The following is a 25,855-nucleotide window of genomic DNA, read 5'->3' as shown; positions in this document are numbered from 1 at the left end:
CTAGTGTGGCTCTAATGTCTGTTGCACGTTCCAGAGCTTTAAAAAGATCCTCAACTTCTTGGTCTCCTTTCTTTTCCTGAAAAATTTAAAGTTGTATGAAAATGTTAAAATTACTTAAGTTAAATAACTATATACTACACTGAAAAATGTGCTTAAAGATAAATGTAGAAATGCTTCTCAAACATTATGTTCGTGTATACTGCAATACTTATAGATTACTTCTTGTATCTGGCACAAAACAAGGATTGGACTGTTTCTGATACTCATTTCAAAACTCAGCACACATCTCATTTTCTGATTAGTAATCAGTCAATCAATCAATCACCTCTGGTCTCTATTCCAGAAGACCCATGGCCTTCAGGTAACCAGTAACAGCCTCTCCTTGGGTCCATAGTCACTCTGGGAAGATAAGTTGTAATGTTGTCTAGAGATTGTTAATATGGGGAATTTACAACTTGATTTCTGTGACCTCTATGTGATGGTTGCATCTAGGGTAGTCTGAACCTATGGCTTGGCTTATTCTGTGATGGTACTGTTTCAATGATGGATGGTGCCCTAAGTACAATCATGCAAGAGTGGTTCTTAATATATATATATATATATATATATATATATATATATATATATATATATATATATATATATATATATATATATATATATATATATATATATATATATATATATATATATATGTATATATATATATATATATATATACATATATATATATATGTATATGTATGTATGTAAAGACAGACAAATATGGAGGTGAGGTAGCAAAATGAAACGCTAAGGCTAGAGTATGGAGCTTTATTCAGAACCAGACATTTCAACCTCTTGGGCCAGGAATGCTTACGTGTCATATAATAGCCAATCATCGCACATCAGAAACATTAAGAACAGAATACCACAGGGCTCGGTTCTATCCCCCACACTATTTAATCTATACATGCATGACTTACCCACGCCAGACACCTCAGAAATACAAATCTCTTCCTACGCAGACGACATAACAATCACATGCACACATCGTAACACAGACAAAGCTGCAGAAATAATCCAGCCATACCTTGACATACTCAACACATGGTTCATCACAAACAGACTCAAAATAGCTCCAACCAAATCTACAGCAACACTTCTCACCAACTGGACAAAAGAACACAAATACATACCTCATCTCTACATCAACAACACTCTAATACCACACACAAACACACCGAAAATTCTTGGTGTAACATATGATACATCCATGTCTTTCAAACAACACATCACAAACATAAAAAACAAATGCACACCCAGACTTAACGCACTTAAGTCAATCACTGGAACAACATTTGGACAAAACAAAGAAACTAATATAACAATATACAAACAATGCATACGCTCAGTGTTGAATTATGCGAGTCCTGCATGGGCTCCTAATCTCAGTGAGACACACCACAACACCCTTCAAATCATACAAAACAAAGCCCTAAAAACAATTACAGGCTGCACAAATACAACACCTACAGACCATTTACACCATGAAACAAAAGTCCTCAAAGTCAAGGACCACCTCGACATGAGAGGCACACAAACACTTGCCGCAGCCACCACAAACACATTACACCCGCTACACTACATAGCAGAACACCCACACACACCAAGAAACATTAAAACAACACCCAAAGACCTTTATCACGCACAGATACTCTCTTCTCTTCCTCCACAACCACCAAATACCAGCCTCCGGAAACATATTCATAATCATATCACTCACCGCTCCATTAACACACTGAAAGACAACACACTGCTGCATGCCAGACCCCCTGATATCCACCCTCCTGAATCCTCTCTCCCACGAAAGGACAGAGTCCACTTGGCCAGACTGCGATGCGGTCACCACCCAGCACTTCTAAGCTACCAGAAGAGGCTGGATGACCGCGTTGTGAACAGCTGCCCAGGATGTAACACTTCACCCCATACCATACAACACATAATGGAAGACTGCATTATACACAATCATGCACGCAAACAACACAACATACGCTCTATAAAGGATTTGTGGGAAAACCCAGTTTCGGCTATGGCATTCCTTGGGGAGACGGGACTGCTCAGACAGACAGTCTAGGGAACGACAACAACAACAACAACCATATGACAAACCCCTACATATGAAACTAACTTGTGCCAATAATCATTAACTAACACTTGTCACAAACGACAACCCACTAACCCCCTTTATTATCGGATGGCTATGCTGCTGAGGTCATCAGAGCTGGTCAGGTCAAGAGCCTGCTTGACACCAGAGCTGGCCAGGTCAAGAGCCTGCCACAGATCTGCCCAGGTTGCAAACCTGGCAGAAGGCAGACATCTGACCACATGAGTGCCCAAGGTCAAGGCCCGACACTTAGAGTATTATGGTCAAAGGATCTAATTGTAACCTATTATATTTAACCAGATCATATTGTTAATAAAGACAATAAAGTCTGGCTGAGACTTTATCTTGCCCACATTAAGAGCCCTCATGTAGCTGCCCAAACCAGTTACATATCTGGCAGCAGTAGTGCCCCCACACCCTGAATAGAAGCACCATACCATAACCAAAGCAGTTACAATAGTTATAGATCTGAAAAAGAATAGCTTCCCACACAGAGTGGTGGATATCTGGAATAAATTGGAAGAGGCAACAGTGTGTACAAATACTATTCAAGAATTTAAGAACAAACTTGATGCTGAGAGATACAAAGACACGTCACTACGAGCATAGCTCCCTTCTTGTATAATAACTGGGTAAATACAGGATGAGGGTCAAGAGCTAGAGAAGGAAATCGAAGACATGCATAGAATGGGCACATACTCTAAAGAAAAACACTATAGGCCAATGAAAATCAAACTAAGGAATCAAATGGTAGCTGAAGAGATACTATCAAAAGTGGTCAAACTAGCTAACAGTGAAAATTACAAAAATGTGTGGATAAAAAAGGAAATGAATGATGAAGAAATACAGAAAGATAAGGCACTGAGAAGCGAAACTAATGAAAAAAACGAGAGAAGAACAGACTGAATTTTTTTCTTTTTCTTTTTTTCTTTTTAGAGTACTGGATCTGAGGCTGAGAAAATGGTACATCAGAAAAAAAAAGAGAAGAAAAGAAAAAATTAAAAGTGGCATACACAAACATGGACAGTACAATTTCTAGAATAAATGAACTAAATGGCTATTTGTTTACAGAGAAACCAGACATACTGGGAATTGTGGAGACAAAATTGAAAGGTCCTATATCATCAAGTATGGTGGGACAAGGTCTATACAACCATTGGGCAAAAAATAGAATGGATAAACAGGGAAGATGAGTTATGTTATTGACTAGAAAAGGCTTAAATGTGATAAAGATAACAGAAGGAAAAGATAATGTGGAAATTATCACAATTAAAGTTGAAAATATTATTATGAAAAGTAGAAAATTTATAGTAGTATATGTGCCCCCAAAAATACTGGCTTGGTTTGATGGCAATCATTCCAAATTACTGGAAGACACAAAGAAGGAATTATCTGAGGTACTGATAGAGGGAGAAAACATAGTAATTATGGGTGACTTTAACCCAAAGGAAATAAATTGGGAAGAAATGACAATAAGAGGTGGAGAGGAACTTTGGGGGCAACATTCTACTGGATATGACCATTGATTATACATCGACTCAATGGGTCAAGGAAAATACCAGATATAGAAGCAATAAAGAACCATCGAGACTAGACTTGATATTCACATCTGAGCCTGAAATCATGGATAAAATGAATTACAAGACACCATTTGGGATTCTGTCTAGTAGGTCCCCGAGATATCTCCACCAGAAACAAAAAGTTGGCCAGCCTAGATGTGAAAAGTCTTTTCACATGTGTTCCTTCGGATAAGGTAATACAGCTCCTTAGGGATAGAATCGAGGAGAAAATCGACTTCGCCCTGCCCCCCAACCACTTTGTTGATTTGATAGAACTTTGTGTTGAATTTAATTATTTCAAATTCCAGGACCGCTTCTTCCACCAGAAATTTGGCATGGCCATGGGTTCCATTAAGTGCAGTCCTGGCCAATTTATTTATGGAATTTCTAGAAACAGGACCCTTTGCCAACATCGTTCCCAAGCATGTGACCTGGCTGCGATATGTGGATGATATTTTACTCGTCACACCCAGGCGTTTCAATCTTCATCGCTTGCAGACGGCCTTAAACGAAGTGAAGCCCACCATTCAGTTTTCCCTAGAGGAAGAAATCCATGATTCTCTTCCTTTCTTGGACACTCATATCTTTAAGCACGGTAACCAGCTTGAATTCAAAGTGTATAGAAAGCCCACCAACAAAAATTATTTAATTCATTTCTACTCCCACCATGATATAAGGACCAAGAGAGGAGTAGTAATAGGCTTTTCCCTTAGGGCATTTAGGATATGAAGTACAAAATACTTAGAAGAAAAGTACAAGTTTATTAAAGAGACCTTTTTAACACTAAAATTTCCAGAATTTCTTTTAGGTAATTGCAGACAGCAGGCCACTAAGATTCGGGAAAGCCGTAGGCAGCAGGACAGCACAACAAGACGTCTCGTGTTGCCAACCAGCAACGTTGCCACCAACCTGACACATATTTTAAGAACCACCAACTTGGAAGTAGTGTGCCAGACAAGCAGGACAATAAAAGACATCACGAAGACGAAAATACACAACAACCAAACACCGGGCACCAAAGCCGGTGTTTATCGTATTCCGTGTTCAGGATGTGATAAAGTTTACATCGGAGAAACGTCACGCGACCTGAATACACGAATACGTGAACACCGTTACGACGTCAGGCATGATGTCACCACCAATGCATGTGTGACACATAGAAACAAGGAAAACCATCTTATGGACTGGAAGAATGCAGAGCTGCTGATACGAGAACCAGACAAAATCTGCAGGAAGTGTTTAGAAGTAGCGATCATTTAAGGAACGAACACTATTGAACAAAACAGGGGCATGTTTAACATCTCGCCCCACACAATTCCCCTAATACCCATTTTAAATATTTAAACCACCCTTTGTGAACATTTCGCCCACGGACATTTGGGCCAGCATTCTCAACCTTTCCCAGTGTTCAATCCCCCCTTCTCCTCCTCTTCCTTCCCTCCCTTCTTCTTTTCTCTCCCCGTTCCCTCCCTCCTTTCCCCTTATTTAATCTCAAGCATATTTATCTCAACTTGTGCTTGAAAAAGCTGTAATAAGCGAAACGTCGTACAAATAAAGGCTCGTCCTCATATGGTGTTTAACTCGTCAGTCTTGTCGGCAACTGCCACTTTCATGAAAAGTATATACAGATATACATATATTTATGTATATATACGTATGTATGTATATATGTATACATATATTTATATATATATATGTATGTATGTATATATGTATACATATATATATACCACACCTAGCTCTGTATATATTTATTCTCTTGTAATCCTTGAAGATGTGATTATATCACAAAAGCACTTGGATTCAAAATTTTAATTTCCTTTCACTGTGGTGTTTAGCATTATATATATATATATACACATACACACACACACATTTATATATATACATGAATTTGAGAGCAAACTAGATACAAAGGCGGGACACCACAAGTGTAGCTCCCCTTCTCGTAAAATACAACTAGGTAAATACATACCAAAGCCTTCTTCACCTTCCAAAGGTGGTATCCAGTCAAGGCATGCATCCACTCCAATCACCACCCACTGTTTCCCCTCATGGATGAAGGGTCATCCCTCTCTCCCACCCACTGCCTGGGTCAGAAGCAATGCAGGACACAGTATATCCACAGCAGGGCCACAAAGACCTTCCCTCCTCATCCCCCCATGCAGGAAAATAGAGATGACTGGAGAGAAATCCTTTTGGGCTGCATCAAAACATCATCCATACACAACCATTCTTCGCTCACACCTATCCTCTGTCTTCTCCCTTCCTTGCTCAACAAGAATACTCCTCTAGCTCAAAGCATCTTTCACCCTATCCATTTCAACCTTGGTTATCCCCTCAAGTTCACTCCATCCACCTCTGCTTTCCACACTCTTTTTATCAACCCTGGGAGTGATGGTCATAAAAAATTTGTCACCAAATAAGCATACTACCAAAATTGTGGCAAGTATCTGTTGAACACTTGAACATATAACAGGGTTTCACTACATGAATGGAGGGATGATAGAAGTCATAGAGAACCTGGACAACCTTGCACTAGAATATGCAGCACTATACATTCCACACAATCCAAAGACATAAAAAATAAAGAGCATACAAAATAACAACCAATTTAGTCACCTGCCTGGCAAATGGACCTATAAGAAAAAAAATTAAAGAAAAAATTAAACTACCCTCCTTAGAAGAAAGAAAATATGATGCAATTGCTGTGTTTAGATAAAGAAAACTAGCAGACAACCAAAAAATTGACAGAGAAAACCTCTTAGTTTGGACAGAAGAGGTCGCAAAAAAACTCAAAAGACGTGGTGCCATGGTGCTGAAGGGTATCGAGAAATAGTTTTCTATGCAACAATCTCTATATTATACTAAAAAAATGAAATATTCCAACTGAAGAAGAACAACAACAACAAGATGAAGAACATGAAGACAAAGAACAAAAACAGGAAGAAAAGCAAGATGATGAAGTTGTTGTTGTTTGATCAATGATATTTGCGAAGAGATGGGACACTGAATGTTGATCCTTTCCTGTGCATTCTAATTAGGTAAATACACTACAAAGGTGGTATGCAAACATGTAAACAAACATACATTTCTATGAATAAGTAATGACACTATACTTTTACACAGTTTAAATGGCCTTCGGTTAGGTTTTCATTATATAGAACATACAAAACACAATGTGAGATTTGTTCCTGTAAAACTTCAGTAAATGCAAAAGATAAAAAACACAAAAATTTGGGCATGTTATTCCCATAGTGGTACCTAACATATTTAGTTCAAAGGTGGAATTCTGAATCTACTAAAAATATCAACTGGAACAATAGTACACCATTAATTAGTAAATAATCCAAAATCAATCAGAATTGGGTAATTACACACTACACTAAACATCAATGTATGTGCTAATGAGGTGGAACATTTGTGGGATTAACCTCTTCAATACGAGTCAATTCTCATGTTCAGCATCAGATGCCTGAGGTATGATGATTGATGCATCACAATACTTGCATTATAAAATATAAAGTCACTGCTGTATTACTCATTCTCTTTCACTGAGTAATAATAAACACAGAAAACGTGATCAAGCCAGTTCACAGAATTCGGGGGTCACTCAGTTACAACTACAAAACAAATATAATCAAGATACCGACACCAGCATCATCATATGGAAGAGGTTAAATGTTCAGCCGATATAGGATACAAGACATGGGACTGCAATACAACATTGGACAGTCATATTCAATGGCAAGAAAATATCTGGAAAAAGGAACAACACGTGAAGATGAAAACTTTACCAGAATTGCAACATTTTATTCATTAAAGCTTTCTCAAGTACTAGAGGTGGTCTAGCAAGCAAAACATGATGACATTAATAACAGTTTCATCCTTACATGGTGTTTCCTCTGCCATATTTGTTGGCAGCTACTATTTTCAAAAATAAAATTAATAGACTTCAGCCTTGACAACTCTCAACACACTATCTATATACAAACAGGTTTCTTTGCCATTATAAGAAAGGTAGCCAGTTAAGACATGCACCATGCACCCACCACCTACCCACTCATCCCCTTCCCATCAATCACCCATTTCCCTTTTATCTTAGCTCCATGTGAAGGTTTATCCCTACCAAAATATAAAGAATTTACTTTTTCCCACTCCAATATATCTCTAATTGGTTACCAAATACGAGCATATAACAAATGTCAATAAAATCTTGGAAACCCACGAGGTAAAAAAAAATTCATACACTTAAACATGTTCAAGATTATTTTCATTATAACCGAAGACTTCCAGGATACCAAAGGTAGCCCTTTTCAACTACATTACATTTGCTTAGGATTTGCTACACCAATTCTGTCCCCTTCCCTATTATCAACACAAAAAAATAAACTAAAAATAAGTACAAGGAATACGTGATATCATGTTTCCTATTCTTACCTCAAATTCCTTCTGGAAAAAGTTTATTTCACCTCTCAGGAAAGGTCTATGATCAAAAAGCCTTGTGAACACTTCACTCACATCTGTAATAAGATTGTATACAAATAACCCCACTATATAAAAAAAAAAATCAAGCATCTGTTCCTTTTGCAGAAATGAATATACCAGATGAAAGTTTTAAATGTTCCTCATATCATTGATGGACAATGTTATGGAATGAATGAAAACTAGTATTACAAAAGACAAATGCTATAAAAGAAATTATGCTTATTATTGATCAATCATTTGTATGCAACCCCTTCCTTTACCAAAATACTATGTTGTGGGGGCAATTAAGATATTGACAAAACTCCCATACCCAGACAGTAAAGACAGTCTGAAATGACCAGATAAGATCTCAAACAACCAACTAAAACACCTCAGCCCAAATGCAATAAAAGCTTTTACTGGTATCTTCAACTATTCCTGATTGCACGATAAAATTGAAGCTATCTGGAAAAGTACCCTACATGTAACCACCACACAGAAAACTACAATGTCCTACACTAACAATCCCTAAATATCAGATATCAAAGTATACTGGATGCAGGCCAATGACAGGCCTCAATGTCTAGATCAACACTTCAAGCAACATACTGTACTAATTGGTGTCTGGTTGGCACAACCTCAACTCCTCAAAACCAAACACCACCTCCTCTTTCTTCCAGCATCTATCCAACCTAGCTTTGAATGCTACCAATGTAGGAGCTTCTACTACCTCTTCTGGCAAACTATTCCAAATGTTTACTATTAAAATAATTTTGTCTAATTTTGGTATTGCACCTAACTTTTTCAAATTTATATGAATGTCCTCTAGTAATTTCCTCTGATTTTATCATTACTTTTGGTGTTGCATGGTTATTATATATTCCAGTATCATTTTTAGTTGCTCTCTTTTGAACATTCTCCACTGAAATAATATCTTTTCTTTTGTATGGCACCCAAACTGATTTACCATATTCTAAGTGACTATGAACAAGAGCTGGAAATAGGCACTTGAATGTTTCTTATTATCCCCATCATTTGATTGGCATTATTTAACATTTGCTGGATATGCTCCTCAAAATATAAATTCTTATCCACTGTGATACCATCTTTCTCAGAGTTTACCACCCTCAAATTAACTGCAGATTCCTCTCTGCCTTTACCTGCACTTAGCAATTTGTAATTCCATTTTTTGGCTTTTTGTTTCGACACTATCATTGTACAGCACTTAGCAGGATGCAGTTTTGGTCTCCACTTATCTAACAAAACTGCTAGTTTATTTATATCCTCCTACAGAACTTCACGGTCACTTACTGAGTCTATCACCCTAAAACACTTTGGGTCATCTGCAAATATAAACAACTGGAAACTAATATTTTCTGGCAAATCATTCACATACATCAAGAATAATGCAGGACATAACACGATGCCCTGAGGCACTCCACTGGTCACCTGTATCCAATTAGAATATTTTCCAACTCCTACCTATTGTTTCCTATCCTTGATCCAACTAAACACTTCACCCCTAATACCATACAACTTAATTTTTTCCAACAACTGTTTGTGTGGCACTGTATCAAATATTTCTTATTGTCAAAGTAGGCTACATCTACCTTCTTATTTTCATCCCAGGCTTTTATCCACACATCCATCACTCTTAAGTAGTTCCAGTGTACTCAACCTACCCTTTGTGGACCCGTACTGGTTCACACTTAAAAGTTAGTTATCCACCATCTGCTGTATTATTTAGTCACTAATAACTGTTTCCATTAGTTTACAAATGACTGATGTTAATTTCAACCAGCCTTTAATTTCCAGGATCCTGTCTACAACCTTTTTTTTTTTTTTTTTATAAAAATGTGGTTCCACTGGCCTGTTTCCAACTATTTGGTATCCTGCTGCAGGTTATACATACATACATATACCAAATGCTTTTTTCCCCCTTACACAGGAAGTAGCCAAAAGACAAAGGCATAGCCACTCCCACCCATTCCATCCCCTTCATACTCCACTCCCTTCCCTCTTATCCTAGCACCTCCTGGATGAGGGGTCATCCCTGTATTTTGTCCAATGTCCTGGGTGAGAAGCAGTGTCGCAAGACACAGTACATCCACATCAAGGTCACTTCATTAATTCGGCAACCCCCCTCTCTCTCCCCTGGCTATAGTATTATCAAATACTATTGTCAATGGCTCACTTAGTTCCCTTAAAACTCTGGGATGCATTTCATCTGGCCCTTCTGATTTATCTGTCCTTATATTCTCCAGTTTGCTCCATGCTAGTTCTGGTATGATTTCTATGCTCTCAAATGATCGAAGTCATATTCTTCTTACAGTTTCTGGTATAACTCCCTTCTGCTCGGTTACATTAACACTACCAAAATAATCAGCCAAAAATTGAGTTTTTTCCTTATTTGAATTCATCACCCCCACTTTCTTGTCCTGGATCTCTAAGATCTGCTACTCTTGTATTTGTTTTCACCCAATCTCTTACAAATACCCATAGATGTTTAGAGCGATCTCTAACACATCTGGCTACTTCTTTCTCCTGTTTCTTTCACTGCTAATGTGTCTACTTTTTTTTTTTTTTTTTTACTTTGTTCCTCAGTTTGGTATACTCATTATACTTCCCTGTCTCTTTTGTCTCCATGTACCTCTGTCATGCCTTTTTTTTTTACCTTGCAATATAATTCATCATCCAGTTTTTCCTTGTATTATCTACCTCCTTGTACTACCACTCTGTTAGGTATACAGTATACTGGTCACATGCATCTTTCAGTGAATTTTCAATCTTCTCTCACTATTCTTTTATATCAAAATGAGACCATCCCCTGTTCCAGTTCTTATTCAATTTAAGCCTGAATTTTGACATAATTATCTTTGTCATGTTGTGTTTTACTGAAACTTCTGCACAGCTATATAAGTTAAAACTTAACATGCAATGGTTGCTCCTGGCAAGATGTCCCTCATGTTCTACTATGGAAATCACATTTGGCTAATCACTGATTATTAAATCTAGTAAGTGTGGTTCACTTGTTCCCCTTCCACAAGTTACTTGTATCATGTGTAATAATCAATAAAATCGAACTCATCTAAATTAATACTATCTTTAACTGTCCAATTTGTCCAACTTATATTATGATAATTAAAATCTCCAACTAGTTAAATGGAGACAGTTTATCTTTACCTATTTCAGTTGTGAGTTTACTCAGTTTTTCATTATTGTACTTGGTGCTATTTGGACTCCTATATACAAATCCAATCAAACTATTTACATTGTTTTGTGATTTCATTTTTATCCAAAGCATTTCCTCAAAATCTGTACTCCACTGTCTCTCTCTAGGCCCTAGAGAAACATAAGTGTATATTGCCACACCCCTTTTTGAGCTACTGCAATTTGCTAAATGTAAGTCATACCACAGAATTTTACAGTCTGCCTGAGTTGGGATGTATCTAGCATTTTTTGGGTTCACTTCTACCACTAATATAATCATGGATTAGTTTTTTTTGCACATCAAACTCTTAGTCTTAATTCATCCATTTCATTTAGTGGATCAGCATTGGTATACCACACTCCTAGTACATTCTTATTGTATTTCTTGCTACTATAATGTACCTTTGCACTACCTTATTCTGATATTTTTTTTTCTTTTCTTTTTTCTTTTTTTTAATCCAAAGATTGTCTGGACCCCCCTCACATTGTAGGCATCATTTCCTGACTGATCATATCATACTGTTTGGTCCATCCAGAATTGCCTTCCTAATTTTTTCTAGTTTGGGGTATAATCATGGTCAATCAAGATGCCAACTTGTCCAATCTCACTAACAATGGCCTATCTTTGGTATCTTTTAGAAGTGCACACCTATGTGATACAGCATTAGAAAAATAAATATTGATTTTGTAAATTATAATACAACATATGTTTTTCTTTAGCAGAAATCAATAAAAGAAAACATTGCTGATAGCTATATACAAACATTAAGAAATGTAGTATAATGGAAATTGGAAAAGGTAAAAAAGAAAATGAGGACAATATAAAATCAGTGCAAAGAAAGTAAAGTTGGTTTCGAAAAGGACCTAGGAGTAATCACCAAAGACACCCCAGACAAACAGATAAACAAAAGTCAGAGAAATCTACAATTTACCAAGATCAATAAAGGTGGTTTTTAATTACTTGGATGAGGTAATGGCAAAAAAATAAATAAATAAATAAATAAAAAATAATAATAATACTAGTCACACTGATATGACCAAGACTGAAGTATGTTGCAACACTATGGACACCCAATACAAAATAGAATATAAGGAAAATAGAAAGAATCCAAAGAGCAATGGTAAAGATGGCACCAACACTTGCAAAACTGACATATGAGCAGATTGTCTAAATTGGAATTACCAACCCTGGAACAAAGAAGAGAAACAGGTGATCTGTTGGCCATTTATAGAATTATGAAAGGCATGGTAGTCCTTGATAGAGAAGACTAATTGGGATAGGAAAAAAAAAAAAAAAAAAAAAACCAAGGGGACATGAAATGAAACTCAAAAAGGACAATTATGGAAGAGGTCTGACAAAAAAAAAAAAAAACAGCTTTCCACACTGTGGTGGATGTCTGGAACAAATTGAATGAAACAATAGTGTGTGCAAACACCACACATGAATTTAAGAACAAACTAGATGTTGCAAGATACAAAGACAGGTCACCACAAGCATAGCTCCCTTTTCCGTACAATACAACTAGGTAAATACGGCAACTCCTTTAAATGCCATCTTTGTTTTAATACATTTGAAGGTCAACGCCGATGCCAATGACCCTGATGACCTCTAGAATTACAGGTACTGCTTTACTAAGTGCAGGTTAGGTTAGGTAGGTAGGCAGGAAGATAAGGTAGGTAGGTACATAGGTAAAGTTAGGTTAGGTAGGTAGGTTAGGTTAGATAAGATGAATTTATCATACTTTAATTTCTTCAACCTCTGCATCTACCAAAACAAAGGTGTCTCAAGCAGTCGAAGCAGCTATATTTGTTTGTGTATCACTTTTAGCAACTTTTTCTGTTACCGATTTCTGCCATGAAAAACATATATTACATTTATGTATTGTAATTTACAAAATTAAAATCTAATTTTCTATTGCTACATCACGTAGGTGTCCAATTCTAAAATTCTACCATATCTCTACCTACTTCCTTCATGCCAAGGCAAATTACTGATACAATATCTGATGCTGTAAATCTGAGATATATAGCAATCTGGAATTCAATTAAATCCTAAATTGTTTGTCAGTTTCAGCTTGTTTAGTTTTAATTCATACTCCTTAATATTATATATCACATTATCTTTTATGATTTTCCTAATCTCTGAGCTCATTTGTTTTTGTATTGACTAACTTCTCTGTATTTCCCAGTCCTACATCACCCCTGCTATGGCCTATGCCTATTTACCTAGTTGTATTTATCTAGTTGCATTTTACGGGAAGGGGAGATATGCTCATGGTGTCCCACCTTTGTATCTTGCAGTGTCTAGTTTGCTCTTAAATTCATAAGGGGTTTTTGAGCACACTTATTTTTTCATCCAGTTTGTTCTAAGTGTCCACCACTCTATGTGGAAAACTGTTCTTCAAATCTCTTCTATAACTATGTTTTTGAGTTTCTTTCCATGTCCTCTTGTGTTTCTCTTGTCCCAATTTAACAAGTCCTCTCTATCAAGTCTTTCTGTGCCCTTCATGATTCTATAGATGGTCAGTAGGTTGCCTCTCTCTCTTCTTTGCTCCAGAGTCAGTAACTCCAGTTTAGCCAGTCACTCATATGACAAGTTTGGAAGTGCAGGTACCATTTTTGTGGCTGCTCTCTGGATTCTTTCTATTTTCTTTATATTCTTTTTGGTACTGGTTGACCACAATGTCGCCACATATTCGAGTCTAGGCCTTATCAATGTGACTAATATTTCTTTTAATAATTTCTTCATCCAAATAAGTAAATGCCACTTTTATTGATCTTAGTAAATTATAGGATTCTCCAACAATTTTGTTTATCTGTTTGTCATAAGACAAGTTGTTTGAGATAATTACACCCAAATCTTTTTCGGATCCCAAATTCTTTACCTCCTTAGTTCCAATTTTATATTGTCCTGATATTCTATTCTTACTTTTTCCAAACTCCATTATGCTACACTTCTTAATGTTGAAGTCCACTTCCCATTTCTGATTCCAGTTCCATACCTTATTAAGGTCTTCCTGTAGTGATTCGCAATCCGTTTCAGTTTTTACTTTCCTTAACAATTTAGCATCGTCTGCAAAGAACCTCATGTAACATTGCACATCATCATCCATGTCATTCACATAAATCGCAAACATTATTGGAGCCAGTGCAGATCCTTATGGAACTCCACTGATCACCTCTTTCCAACTACTCTCATCTTTCTACCAATCAGGAAGTCCTCCATCCATTTTAGTAGGTTCCCTTGTATCCCTCCTTTATGTTCCAGTTTTTTAATAATTTTTTGTGCGGTACCTTGTCAAAAGCTTTTTGTATGTCCAGGAAGGCACAATCAGCCCACCAATTCCTTTCTTGCACTATGTCAATTAGTCTTGAGTAAAAACATACTAAGTTTGTGATACATGATCTTCCTTGTCTGAACCCAAATTGTCTTGGGTTTATTATATTATTTTCTTCCAGATGTTTTACCCATCTATTCTTAATCATTTTCTCACAAATTTTGGCTATAGTGCTTGTTAGTGAGACTGGTCTATAGTTAGTTGGTTCTTCCTTGTTTCCTCCTTTATATATTGGTACAATGTTAGCATTTTTTGTTTCTTTAAGTGAGCAACTTATTATGCTATGCATTTTGTCCATTAGTTCTTTGCATTTCTTTAGAATCCAATTTGCAATTCTGTCCGGGCCATGTGATTTCCTGACATCAAGGTTTGTCAGATGTTCCACTATTTCTTTTTGTGTTATTATCTCACTCATGAGGGAGATCACACTTCATTTCCTTTGTCCCAATATTGTGCCTTCTCTCTACTGAAAACAGACGAAGTGATTATTCATGACTTTGGCCATTTCTAAATCTTCTGTGTATTCTATATTTCCTTGGCATAGTTTCACCATTTCCTGTTTATTTTTAAGTTTACCGTTCACGTATCAATAGAATAGCTTGGGTTGCTCTTTGCATTTATCTATAATGTCTTTTTCATAGTTCCTCTTTTCCTCTCTTTGCACTTTTACACACTCATTTCTATAGTTTATATATACTTGACATTTTCCAGGTTATTTATCTTTTTCTCCATCTTTTCCAAGCTCTGTCCCTTCAATCTTTTGCCTCACTGCATCTTCTGTTGAACCAGCATTTAATATACATTCTAGCTTCTGTCCTGGTACATGCCTATTCACCCCTTTATTGTAATTTTCCATCAAGGTATCCTAATTCTCTTCCACTTTTGTCTCTTCCACATAAAAATTTTCCCAATTTGAATTCTGAAGGAATTTCTTTAGTTTTCCAAAGTCCATTTTGCTGTACATCAATCTTCCTTTCCTATGCTTTTCATTTCTCTCCATGTATATTTCTTCCTTTAGTTCAGTCTCAATAAGTATATGGTCACTCTTTCCAATTGGTGTCTTATATTGGATTTTATCCACAATTTCAGGTTCTGTTGTAAATATTAAATCTAGTCTCAATGGCTCCTCATTATTTCTGTATCTGGTGTTTTCACTGACCCACTGTGTCATTGTATATTCCATGGTCATGTCCAGTAATACATTACCCCACAAGTCTTCTCTGCCTTTCACTGTCATGTCCTCCCAACAAATTTCTCTGCAGTTAAAGTCCCCCATAATTACCAGGTTACCTCCGCCCATTAGTATCTCATTTAATGAATGCCTTGTATCTTCTAGCATTTTCATATGCTCATTCTCTTTCCAAGCATTCATTTTTGGGGGCACATAAGTCACCACAAACTTTCTACTTTTCATGTCCTTGTCTTCAACTTTTATCATGATCATTTCTACATTACCTTTGCCCTCCACAATTTTTGTCACATTCAAGTTTTTCTTGGCCAAGAACATGATTCCTCCTCCCTGTTTCTTGTCTGTTTTTAATCCCGCAATTGTACAGTCCTTGTCCAACATTGATGGGTGGTATTGCACCCCTTAGTTTAGTCGCCACAATTCCCATTATGTCTGGTTCTTCTAACTGGTAATCATTAAGTTCATTCAGTCCTGAAATTAATCCATTGACATAAGTATAGGCCACTTTTAATTTTTTCCTTTCTCCATCTTTTTTTTTTTTTTGCCTTTGGTTCACCCATTCTGATGTACCATTTTCTCAGTCTCATGTCGATTACTTTCCAACTGAATTCCTTGCTTTCGGTCTCCATTCTCTTCACGTTTTTTTTTCCTTAGCTTCATCTTTTAGTGTCTTCTTTTTTTCTAACTCCTCAATACACATTTCTCTTTCTATCCATATCTTATTGTAATGTTCACTCCTTGCTAACTTACCTACTTTTTCAAATATGTCTTCTACTACCATTTGTGATCTTAGTTTTATCTTTAGGGGTCAATTTCTTTCCTTAGAATAATGACCAATTCTATACACATTGTCGATGTCCTTCTCTACATCCTGGGCTCCATCCTGAATTTCTTTTAGGATTGCTATTGCTGTTTCTTTACTTTCTTTTTTAAAGAAAGGGGAGGTACCAAGATAGGAGGGAGAGAGGAGGGTGGAGGGGAGTGGAATATATGGGAAATGAAATGGGTGGGAGTGATTTCTATGTCTTTATCTTTTTGGCTACCCCCCGTGTAAGGTGGAAAAAACCTTTGGTATATGTATGTATGTATTGCTGTTTTTCTTCCTTTGCAAGTTCTGCTTTCACCCTTTTAATGGTATCTGGCAATGAATGCTCTATTACTTTTGAAACTGTCTCCTCTATTTCCTTGGATATATTATCCAGTACAGATAACTCAAGAGCTACTACCTTGTCTGTAGTCTCTCTCTCAAACTATGTCTGCCTTTTCTCCTATTCATTGTAGTTCTGTCTCCTCATATTCATCACCATTTTTAATATTTGATCACACCTTTCTTTGCAATCTCTACAGTTCCAGTGAAGTTGTTCTCCTGCTTCCTCCTCAACAATAAACTTATAAACACAAGAAGGAATGCCCTCACACTATACATACAATTTTTGCATATTTTGCATTGCATAGCTTTATAACCTCTTTGAACTCATTACCATACACCTTACACATTTTTTTTGCTACATCCTCTTGGCCTTTGCCACAACATCACTTTGATTTCCTTTCCTTAGTGACTTATGGGCCAGTGTAGGGTCAACTCAGCCCACTGCACACCTACACAGTGTAACATTAAAAAATTAAATATTAATTTTGAAAATTATAATACATCAATGTAATATTTCTCTTGGTGGAAATCAATATCAGAAAACATTGCTAAAAGCTATGCAGAAACAAAGTTGCATCATCTGTTTTAGATGCCATCTTTGTTTTGATATATTTGGAGGTCAGAGACAACAATGGCGATGACCTCTAAAATTACAGGTACTGCACCACAAAATTTAGGTTAGGTTAGGTTAGGTTAGGTTAGGTTAGGTAGGTAGGTTAGGTTAAGTTAGATTAGATTAGGTAAGGTTAGGTAGGTAGGTAGGTAGGTTAGGTTAAGTTAATAGACGTTAAATTCTTTAATGTGTGCACCTACGCGATATAGCAATAGAAAATTAATTATCAACTTTGTAAATTATAATACATCAAAGTAATACACAATTTTCTTGGCAGAAATCGGTAACAAAAAAAAATTACTAAAACTAATTTACTAACGAACGATGTTGCAGCAGTTGAATGATACACCATGTTTGTTATGATAGATGCCAAGGTCAAAGAAATGAAAGGATGATCAATTCGTCTATTCTAACCTGGACTATATTTAGTAATTTGGTACCTCAAATCCTAAAGATCATCTGGGTTGATATCGTCATCATCACAGATGCTGATGGCCTGATTATTATTGTACCTCGAGCAATTAACAGACGACGGCAGAACCCAATATTCTCTCAAAGTCCAAGGAAGCCCTATTCATTGTCTTTGTAACAGTGCTTTATTAACATCACCTGTAGTTGGAGAACACCTGGTCCACAATGTGAAAGTCATCATCTGACGGTGACTGGACTGGACAGACAACAGCATGGTATCCATACCATATCCTAGTGGCTTAATTTGTTAGTAGATATGCTTGTAGCAAGGATTTTTTATCATTCATTCCCGCCAAGAAAATCACATACTATGTTCATGTATTTTAATTTACAAAATTAATATTTAATTTTCTAATGCTATATTCATAATATAAAATATTGCATAGGTGTGCACAATTAAAATAATACTGAATAGTTGAGTAGGAAACACAGGAGTCTTAGTCCGAGTTTATTCCTGACTAGTTTCGCAGGTATGCTTTTTCGCATACCTACAAAACTAGTCAAGAATGAACTCGAACTAAGACTCCTGTGTTTCCTACTCCACTTACGTCAACCTGTCAGAATGTCTCAACAATACAGTATAGATGAATTTATCATACTTTAATTTCTTCAACCTCCACCTCTACCAAAACACAGATGGAGTCTCAAGTAGCTTATAATAATTTTTTCTATTACTGATTTACACCAAGAATAATGTAATGTAAGTTTCTTTTCAAATTACCTGCATGTATAACTGAAAATTTACCATATGTTCAAAGGAAAGAACTTAGAAGTTGAAAGGCCTTCATTATCAAGGTTCTTACATGAAAGGATATAATATTAGTCTCTTAATTCAGCTATGTACAGACAATGTCAGTTAGTAACTTTAAACTAAAGCAAGAAAGCCCTCAGTTCTAAGACAAATGCAATTACAAAACAAAAACAACACTAAAAATTAATATAAAAATAATCTGGACTCTACACCCCATTATTTGTAATGACTCACTATGATAAGGCTTGTCAGTTTACAACATTCAATTGAACATACCCACAAAGTCCTGCCTCTAAGACTAAGTCTAGCAAAAACAAAGTATATTTCAGCTTGTATTGATGAAGTTCCTAAGTATAAGTCGAGAACTCCTGCTGTAATGGTACACCTTATTATAGCTAGTCATTACACTTACTGGTACCGGTTATATTCGATTCCCTAAGCTGGTGTATCAGCAGAACTTCCCTACACTGCCAATGAAGTGACAAGTGCAGGGCAGTCCGGTCAGATGAGAGTATCATCATCATGTGAGATTACATTAAGTTTGACGGTGCGTTTATGGAAATTCATAACAATCCTTCCTACGTTCTTAACAAAAGTATGCAAGTCACACCCTTGATAATGCATCAACTGTTTAAATATGCCACGTTTACATTACGACCCGTGTAAATACATTTTTATTTGGCGAAGTGACTTTACCTTTCGCAGCTTCCGCCATTTTTTGTTTATACATAAAGTGCTTATTTTCACTGCACAGTAGTCATGTGATGGTGCGACATGTTATTTCCACTGCACAGCTGTTTTGAAAAACACACACACACACATATCCTAGATGGAGATGATTTATTACAATGGGACAAAGGAAAAACAAGAGGACATGAAAAGAAACTCAAAAAGGATAATTATAGAAGACATATGAAAAAGAATAGCTATCCACATAGACTGGTGGATACCTGGAATAAATTACTTAATAAGGAAACAATGTGTGCAAACACTATTCAAGATTTTAAGAAAATACAACATAATACAACAACTTGTCCTATGATAAACAAATAGACAAAATTGTCGGAGAATCCTATAACTTCCTAAGATCAATAAAAGTGGCATTTACATATTTGGATGAAGAAATTATTTAAAAATATATATTAGTCACATTGATAAGGCCTAGACTAGACTCGAATATGCGGTGACATTCTGGTCACCCAGTACCAAAAAGAATATAAAGAAAATAGAAAGAATCCAGAGAGCAGCCACAAAAATGGTACCTGCACTTCCAAACTTGTCATATAAGGAGAGACTGGCTAAATTGGAGTTACCGACTCTGGAGCAAAGAAGAGAGAGAGGCGACCTACTGACCATCTATAGAATCATGAAGGGCACAGAAATACTCGATAGAGAGGACTTGTTAAACTAGGACAAGAGAAACACAAGAGGACATGGAAAGAAACTCCAAAAACATAGTTATAGAAGAGATTTGAAGAAAATTTTTCCACATAGAGTGGTGGGTTTCGTTCGGCATGGACAAGCCAGGGTAAATGAGACTCACAATAACACTGAAACTAAGGTTTAATGGTTAATATGCTCGGAGGGAACGGACGTAGTCTCGTTGGGAGAAGGTCCGAAGTGAAGGCCTCATCAAGCGTCGTGACTGTGGGCGAAGAGCCACAGGAGAGAATGAGACGACTTATTGGCGGCTTGCTGGAGCGAACTGGTCCCGAGGCAGCTTGCTGTAGAGGATTGGTCCCGAGGCCTCTTGCTGGAGAGAACTGCTGCTTGGAGTTGAGCCTGGGAGAGAACTCAGTTGAGAAGTCGGGAGATATCTGAATTCTGAATTCCTAGGAAAGACCACCCGCTTGCGCGAGATCGGTTTTTGTGGGAGGGGAAGAATGTAAGAAAATGGTGTATAAAAGAGGGCTATTACCACCGGGCGATTTAGTGAGCGATTAGGTGCTGTTGGTGGTCGTGGCTCGGGAGAAATGGACTGGGAGCTTGGACGACGGCGCCGACGCCGGGATTAAAAACAGATTACAATCACCAAAAGTTCAGAAAATGGTAGGAGGCGTATTAGGAGAGAAAGGTGGAAAAACGGAAAAATCTTTAGTGGGAGGTAAACTGAAATGAGAAGATGTAGTATAAGAGAAAGTTCGAAAGGAAACGAATTTTAGTCGAAGAAAAAGTAAGTGTGGATGTTTGTGCGTGTGGCGTGGCTATGTTCGTGAGAGGTGTGTGTGTGTATCTTACGGGAAGTTAGTAGAGTTCACTTCCCGCGTGTAGAGCGTGTTCCTGATTAGCCCCAGGTAAGGCATGAGCTCTCCTGCTTTTCCCCAGGTTGGGTTTTAGTTGTTTGTGTATGCTTGTAGCCTGTCAATTAATGGAGAGATCTGAATTCTGAATTCCTAGGAAAGACCACCCGCTTGCGCGGGATCGGCGAAACGCCGACCTTTTAAAGGAGGCTGGCGGGAACGTGGGGAGCTTTCCAAGTTCCTCGTTGGCTGACCAGCGGCGCGTCACCACAATACTCCCCCCCTTCTTTGGGAGCGAGCGCCGTGGAGGTAGGGCGAGGCGCGAGTGATGTGGCAGAATCGGCTGCAATGGCGACAGCGGCGGTGGCTACGGCTGCAATGGCGACAGCGGAGGTGGCTGCGGCTGCAATGGCGACAGCGGAGGTGGCTGCGGCTGCAATGGCGACAGTGGAGGTGGCTGCGGTTGCAATGGCGAAAGCGGAGGTGGCTGCGGTTGCAATGGCGACAGCGGAGGTGGCTGCGGCTGCAATGGCGACAGCGGAGGTGGCTGCGGTTGCAATGGCGACAGCGGAGGTGGCTGCGGCTGCAATGGCGATAGCGGAGACAGCGGAGGTGGCTGCGGCTGCAGTGGCGGCGGCTGCAATGGCGACAGCGGAGGTGGCTGCGGCTGCAGTGGAGACAGCGGAGGTGACTGCGGCTGCAATGGCGACAGCGGAGGTGGCTGCGGCTGCAATGGTGACAACGGAGGTGGCTGCGGCTGCAATGGCGACAGCGGAGGTGGCTGCCGCTGCAATGGTGACAGCGGAGGTGGCTGCGGCTGCAGTGGCGGCAGCGGCGGAGGCTGCAGTGGCGGCAGCGGCGATGACTACAGTGGCGGCAGCGGCGGTGACTGCAGTGGCGGCAGCGGCGATTACTGCAGTGGCGGCTGGTGAGAACAGTCCGCGCCTGGGCAGACCGGATCTGCGGGGCTAGGCAGGCCGGGGCGGCGGAGGTGGGCTGGGCATGCCTGGGCGTGAAGTGTAACTTGTGGGCCTGCCATCTTCCTGGTTGTCCTCATTCGGGGTCACTCGGAGGGAACGGACGTAGTCTCGTTGGGAGAAGGTCCGAAGTGAAGGCCTCATCAAGCGTCGTGGCTGTGGGCGAAGAGCCACAGGAGAGAATGAGACGACTTATTGGCGGCTTGCTGGAGCGAACTGGTCCCGAGGCAGCTTGCTGGAGAGGACTGGTCCCGAGGCCTCTTGCTGGAGAGAACTGCTGCTTGGAGTTGAGCCCGGGAGAGAAGTCGGTAGAGAACTCGGTAGAGAAGTCGGGAGAGATCTGAATTCTGAATTCTGAATTCCTAGGAAAGACCACCCGCTTGCGCGGGATCGGTTTTTGTGGGAGGGGAAGAATGTCTGTAAGAAAATGAAAAGATAGTAGCGTATAAAAGAGGGCTATTGCCACCGGGCGAATTAGCGAGCGATTTGGGGCAGTTGGTGGTCGTGGCTCGGGAGAAATGGACTGGGAGCTTGGACGGCGGCGCCGACGCCGGGAGTAGGATTAGGGTCACCAACAAAAGTTTGAAAGTGGTAGGAGGCGTATTAGGAGAGAAAGGTGGAAAAACGGAAAAATCTTTAGTGGGAGGTAAACTGAAATGAGATGTAGTATAAGAGAAAGTTAGAAAGAAAGCGAATTTTAGTCGAAGAAAAAGTAGGTGTAGATGTTTGTGCGTGTGGCGTGGCTATGTTCGTGAGAGGTGTGTGTGTGTGTATCTTACGGGAAGTCAGTAGAGTTCACTTTCCGTGTGTAGAGCGCGTTCCTGTTAAGCCACAGGTGGGGCCTGAGTAGCCTGCTTTTTCCCAGGTTGGGTTTGAGTTGTATGTGCTTGCAGCCTGTCAATTATTGGGCTACATGCAATATTATTATTACTATTATTATTTCATCATTATTGCTATCACCAGTCAAAGCTGGTGAAGGGGTGTATTATTAGTAGGTACGGTTATACACGTCTTATCGTGTACACCGCACGTGGGACGGGCGCAGCTGACAGATAGTCTGTACGGTGTGGTCTAGGTGTAATGTGTTGTATCAGGTGTTTGTGTCTGTCGTGCAGTTTTTCTAGGTGTCTTGAGTGAAGTTTGTGTTTGTGTTGGTTGAGTGGACGGATGTTGGAAATTCGGTGTAGAGACTCAGTGGTTCTGAAGTCGCTCCATCGCGAACCCGTGATGAACTTGACAGCGACATTCTGAACCTTCTGATGCTCGTAGTTATTAGCGGGACATGTCAGCTGGCTTAGTCCCGGGGACTGGCACAGAATCGGTCTGACGAGGGCTAGGTACAATCGACGTTTGGTGGTCAGTGTTGCAGTTTTGAAGCGTCTTAGCTTTCCCAGCACAGCCCTCGCCTTCGCTCCCTGCTTGCGGAAGTGTGGGGTCCAGGTAAGGCCACTATCAAGTGTGCTACCCAGCACACAGGTATGTTCCTCCACTGGGATGTTTGTGTTGTTTATTTTAAGAGGAGTGTTTGTGATTGTTCTGTTGGTTCGCTTGCAGCAGAAGTATACAGCATTGCATTTCGACGCGTTGGTCTTAATGCGCCACTGTTGCTCCCACGCGTGTGCCCCGTCAAGGATGTTTTGCATTACGTGTAACGCTCCCTGCAGCGTTTTGTGTCTGCTGATGTGGTTAGTGTCGTCCGCATACGAAAGAGTTAGAGCCTGGTTGCGTGGATAAGCTGGCTCTGGCAGGTCATTCGTATATAGATTGTACAGAGTGGGGGCAAGGACTGACCTTTGCGGTACTCCAGCCTTCGGCACAAAAGGTTGGGACAGACAGCCCCGCCACTTTATTCTTATTGTCCTGTCGTCCAGGTAGTTGCAGAGCAACCTTGTGAACGGCAGGGCAAAGTCGAAATTGTGGTACAATTTGTACTTAAGGCCTTCATGCCAGACAGTATCGAATGCCTTCTCCACATCCTTACAAACCAAAATGGCCTTTCCAGGGCGACCGTCTGGAGGTCTTTGAACCCATTGAGTGATCATGGATATTACGTCGTCTGCACCGCGCCCCGGCCGAAAACCAAATTGGCAATCCCTCAGCACATTCTCCGTCTCTAGGTACACGGTCAGGCGGCGGCATAGGACGTGCTCAAACACCTTACCAAAGTACTCCAGAAGGGAGATCGGCCGGTATGAAAGGGGGGCGGAGGCGGGTTTCTGGGGTTTAGGAATGAGGATGGTGTGGGAGGCCTTGAATAGTTGTGGGAAGTACCCAGAGGCTAGTGAGCTATTGTATAGTGTCGTCATGTGTGAGATTATGTTGTCTGGCATTCGTTTGAGTATGTGTGTATCGATGCCTGAGGGGCCAGGGGATTTTAGTTTTAAAGCCGAGATAACCCCCTTTACCTCCTCCATAACGATGGGGCAGATAAGGGGATCATCTTCATCTAACTGAGAGAGATCAAAAGTCTCGTCGGGAATGAGGTCACTACATCTGTTCATGAAGGAGTTAACACTGTGCAAGGTGCTAAAGCAATGTAGTCCTTGCACAGGATGGGGTTTAAAGACCTCACTCCATGCTGACGCCAGAAGGTCAGCTTGGTGTTGGGGGGAGTGTGCAGAGTGGTTAAGATGGTTGATGACCTTGGGTGGAGGCACAGAGCACTCCTCCAGCTGACGTTTGAAGGTCCTCGAGAACTTGGAAGGGTCCGTCTCACAGGCGCCGGAGAGCGAGGCCATCAGTTGCTCCTCCTCACGATGTGAATCGATGTAGAGGGACTTCCTCAGGCTACTCTATAGCCAGTGCATGTCTCGTAGGATGGCGACACGGGCCTCTAGGGGTGCTTGTAATAGATCTGTAAATCTGTTCTGTAGTGCAATGCGTAGTCTGTTAGTGCGCATAGAAGCGGTGAGCGTGGCAACCTTTCGGTGCTTTGTACTAGGAATGTGCTTTTTTTTTTTTTTTTACAGCGTTTTTGACAAACTTTGTAAGTGAGTGCCATTTCTGCTCTATCGCCGTATGTGGAGCGTTGTTCATGTTTGTGTTGGTGTATGTCGCGAGAGTGTTTTTGAAGCCTTCCCAGTCGGCCTGACTGTAACGTAACCGAGGCTCACTGGGGATAAGGATGGGTGAGGTGGAGATGCGAAGGATCAAGGGTATGTGGTCTGAGAGGATGGGGGCACCGGGTGAGATAGTAAAGTTGAGGAAGAAACCTCGGCTGTTGGAGAACACCAGGTCGGACTTACCCTGCGATCCATGACCTATGGATGTGGGAAAGTCCGGACCTAGGAACTTCAGCCGGTGAAGTATAGTAAGATCTGCTCATCTCGGCGAAACGCCGACCTTTTAAAGGAGGCTGGCGGGGACGTGGGGAGCTTTCCAAGTTCCTCATTGGCTGACCAGCGGCGCGTCACCACAGACACTTGGAACAAACTGGACGAAAAATAGTGTGTTCAAAAACCATTCATGAATTTAAGAGCAAACTAGACACTGCGAGATATAAAGGCGGGACACCACGAACATAGCTCCCCTTCCCGTAAAATAGAACTAGGTAAATACACACACACACACGTCGGTCGAAGTGACCACAAAGTTTGAAACTCCAGGAAAATTCAAGTTTCATCGATCTCAACAACGAGGGAGTACCTTTATTGTATTAGTACGGAAGGGGAAAGCTCGTGGTGTAGTGGGAAGGTGAAGAAAAAGGAGAAAAAGAGGGATTACTGAGGAAAATGGAAGGGAATG

The 25,855-nt window shown here is 39.8% G+C and overlaps 1 protein-coding gene across 2 annotated transcripts in view; it reads right to left on the bottom strand.

Annotated features, from left to right (window-relative positions):
* The window catches only part of Muted (biogenesis of lysosome-related organelles complex 1 subunit 5), a 44,951-nt gene extending 25,295 nt beyond the window's left edge, over positions 1–19,656 (bottom strand). The window contains exons 1-3 of one of the 2 annotated variants that reach the window (XM_076198049.1): positions 19,591–19,656; positions 8,146–8,228; positions 2–76 (exon numbers count right to left, since the gene is read on the bottom strand). In XM_076198049.1, coding sequence (XP_076054164.1) covers positions 2–76; positions 8,146–8,228; positions 19,591–19,624 — 192 coding nt within the window. In that variant the 5' untranslated portion in view covers positions 19,625–19,656. Of the gene's footprint in view, position 1; positions 77–8,145; positions 8,229–19,306; positions 19,458–19,590 lie in introns of those variants that run through there. The other variant, XM_076198048.1, reaches the window with a different exon arrangement.
* Positions 19,657–25,855: the final 6,199 nt, after the last annotated feature.

This window comes from Oratosquilla oratoria, chromosome 14 (assembly GCF_046742065.1).
Source record: "Oratosquilla oratoria isolate Oo_2021 chromosome 14, ASM4674206v1, whole genome shotgun sequence".
In the NCBI taxonomy this organism is placed as follows: domain Eukaryota; kingdom Metazoa; phylum Arthropoda; class Malacostraca; order Stomatopoda; family Squillidae; genus Oratosquilla; species Oratosquilla oratoria.
This window is presented reverse-complemented; position numbering and strand designations above follow the sequence as displayed.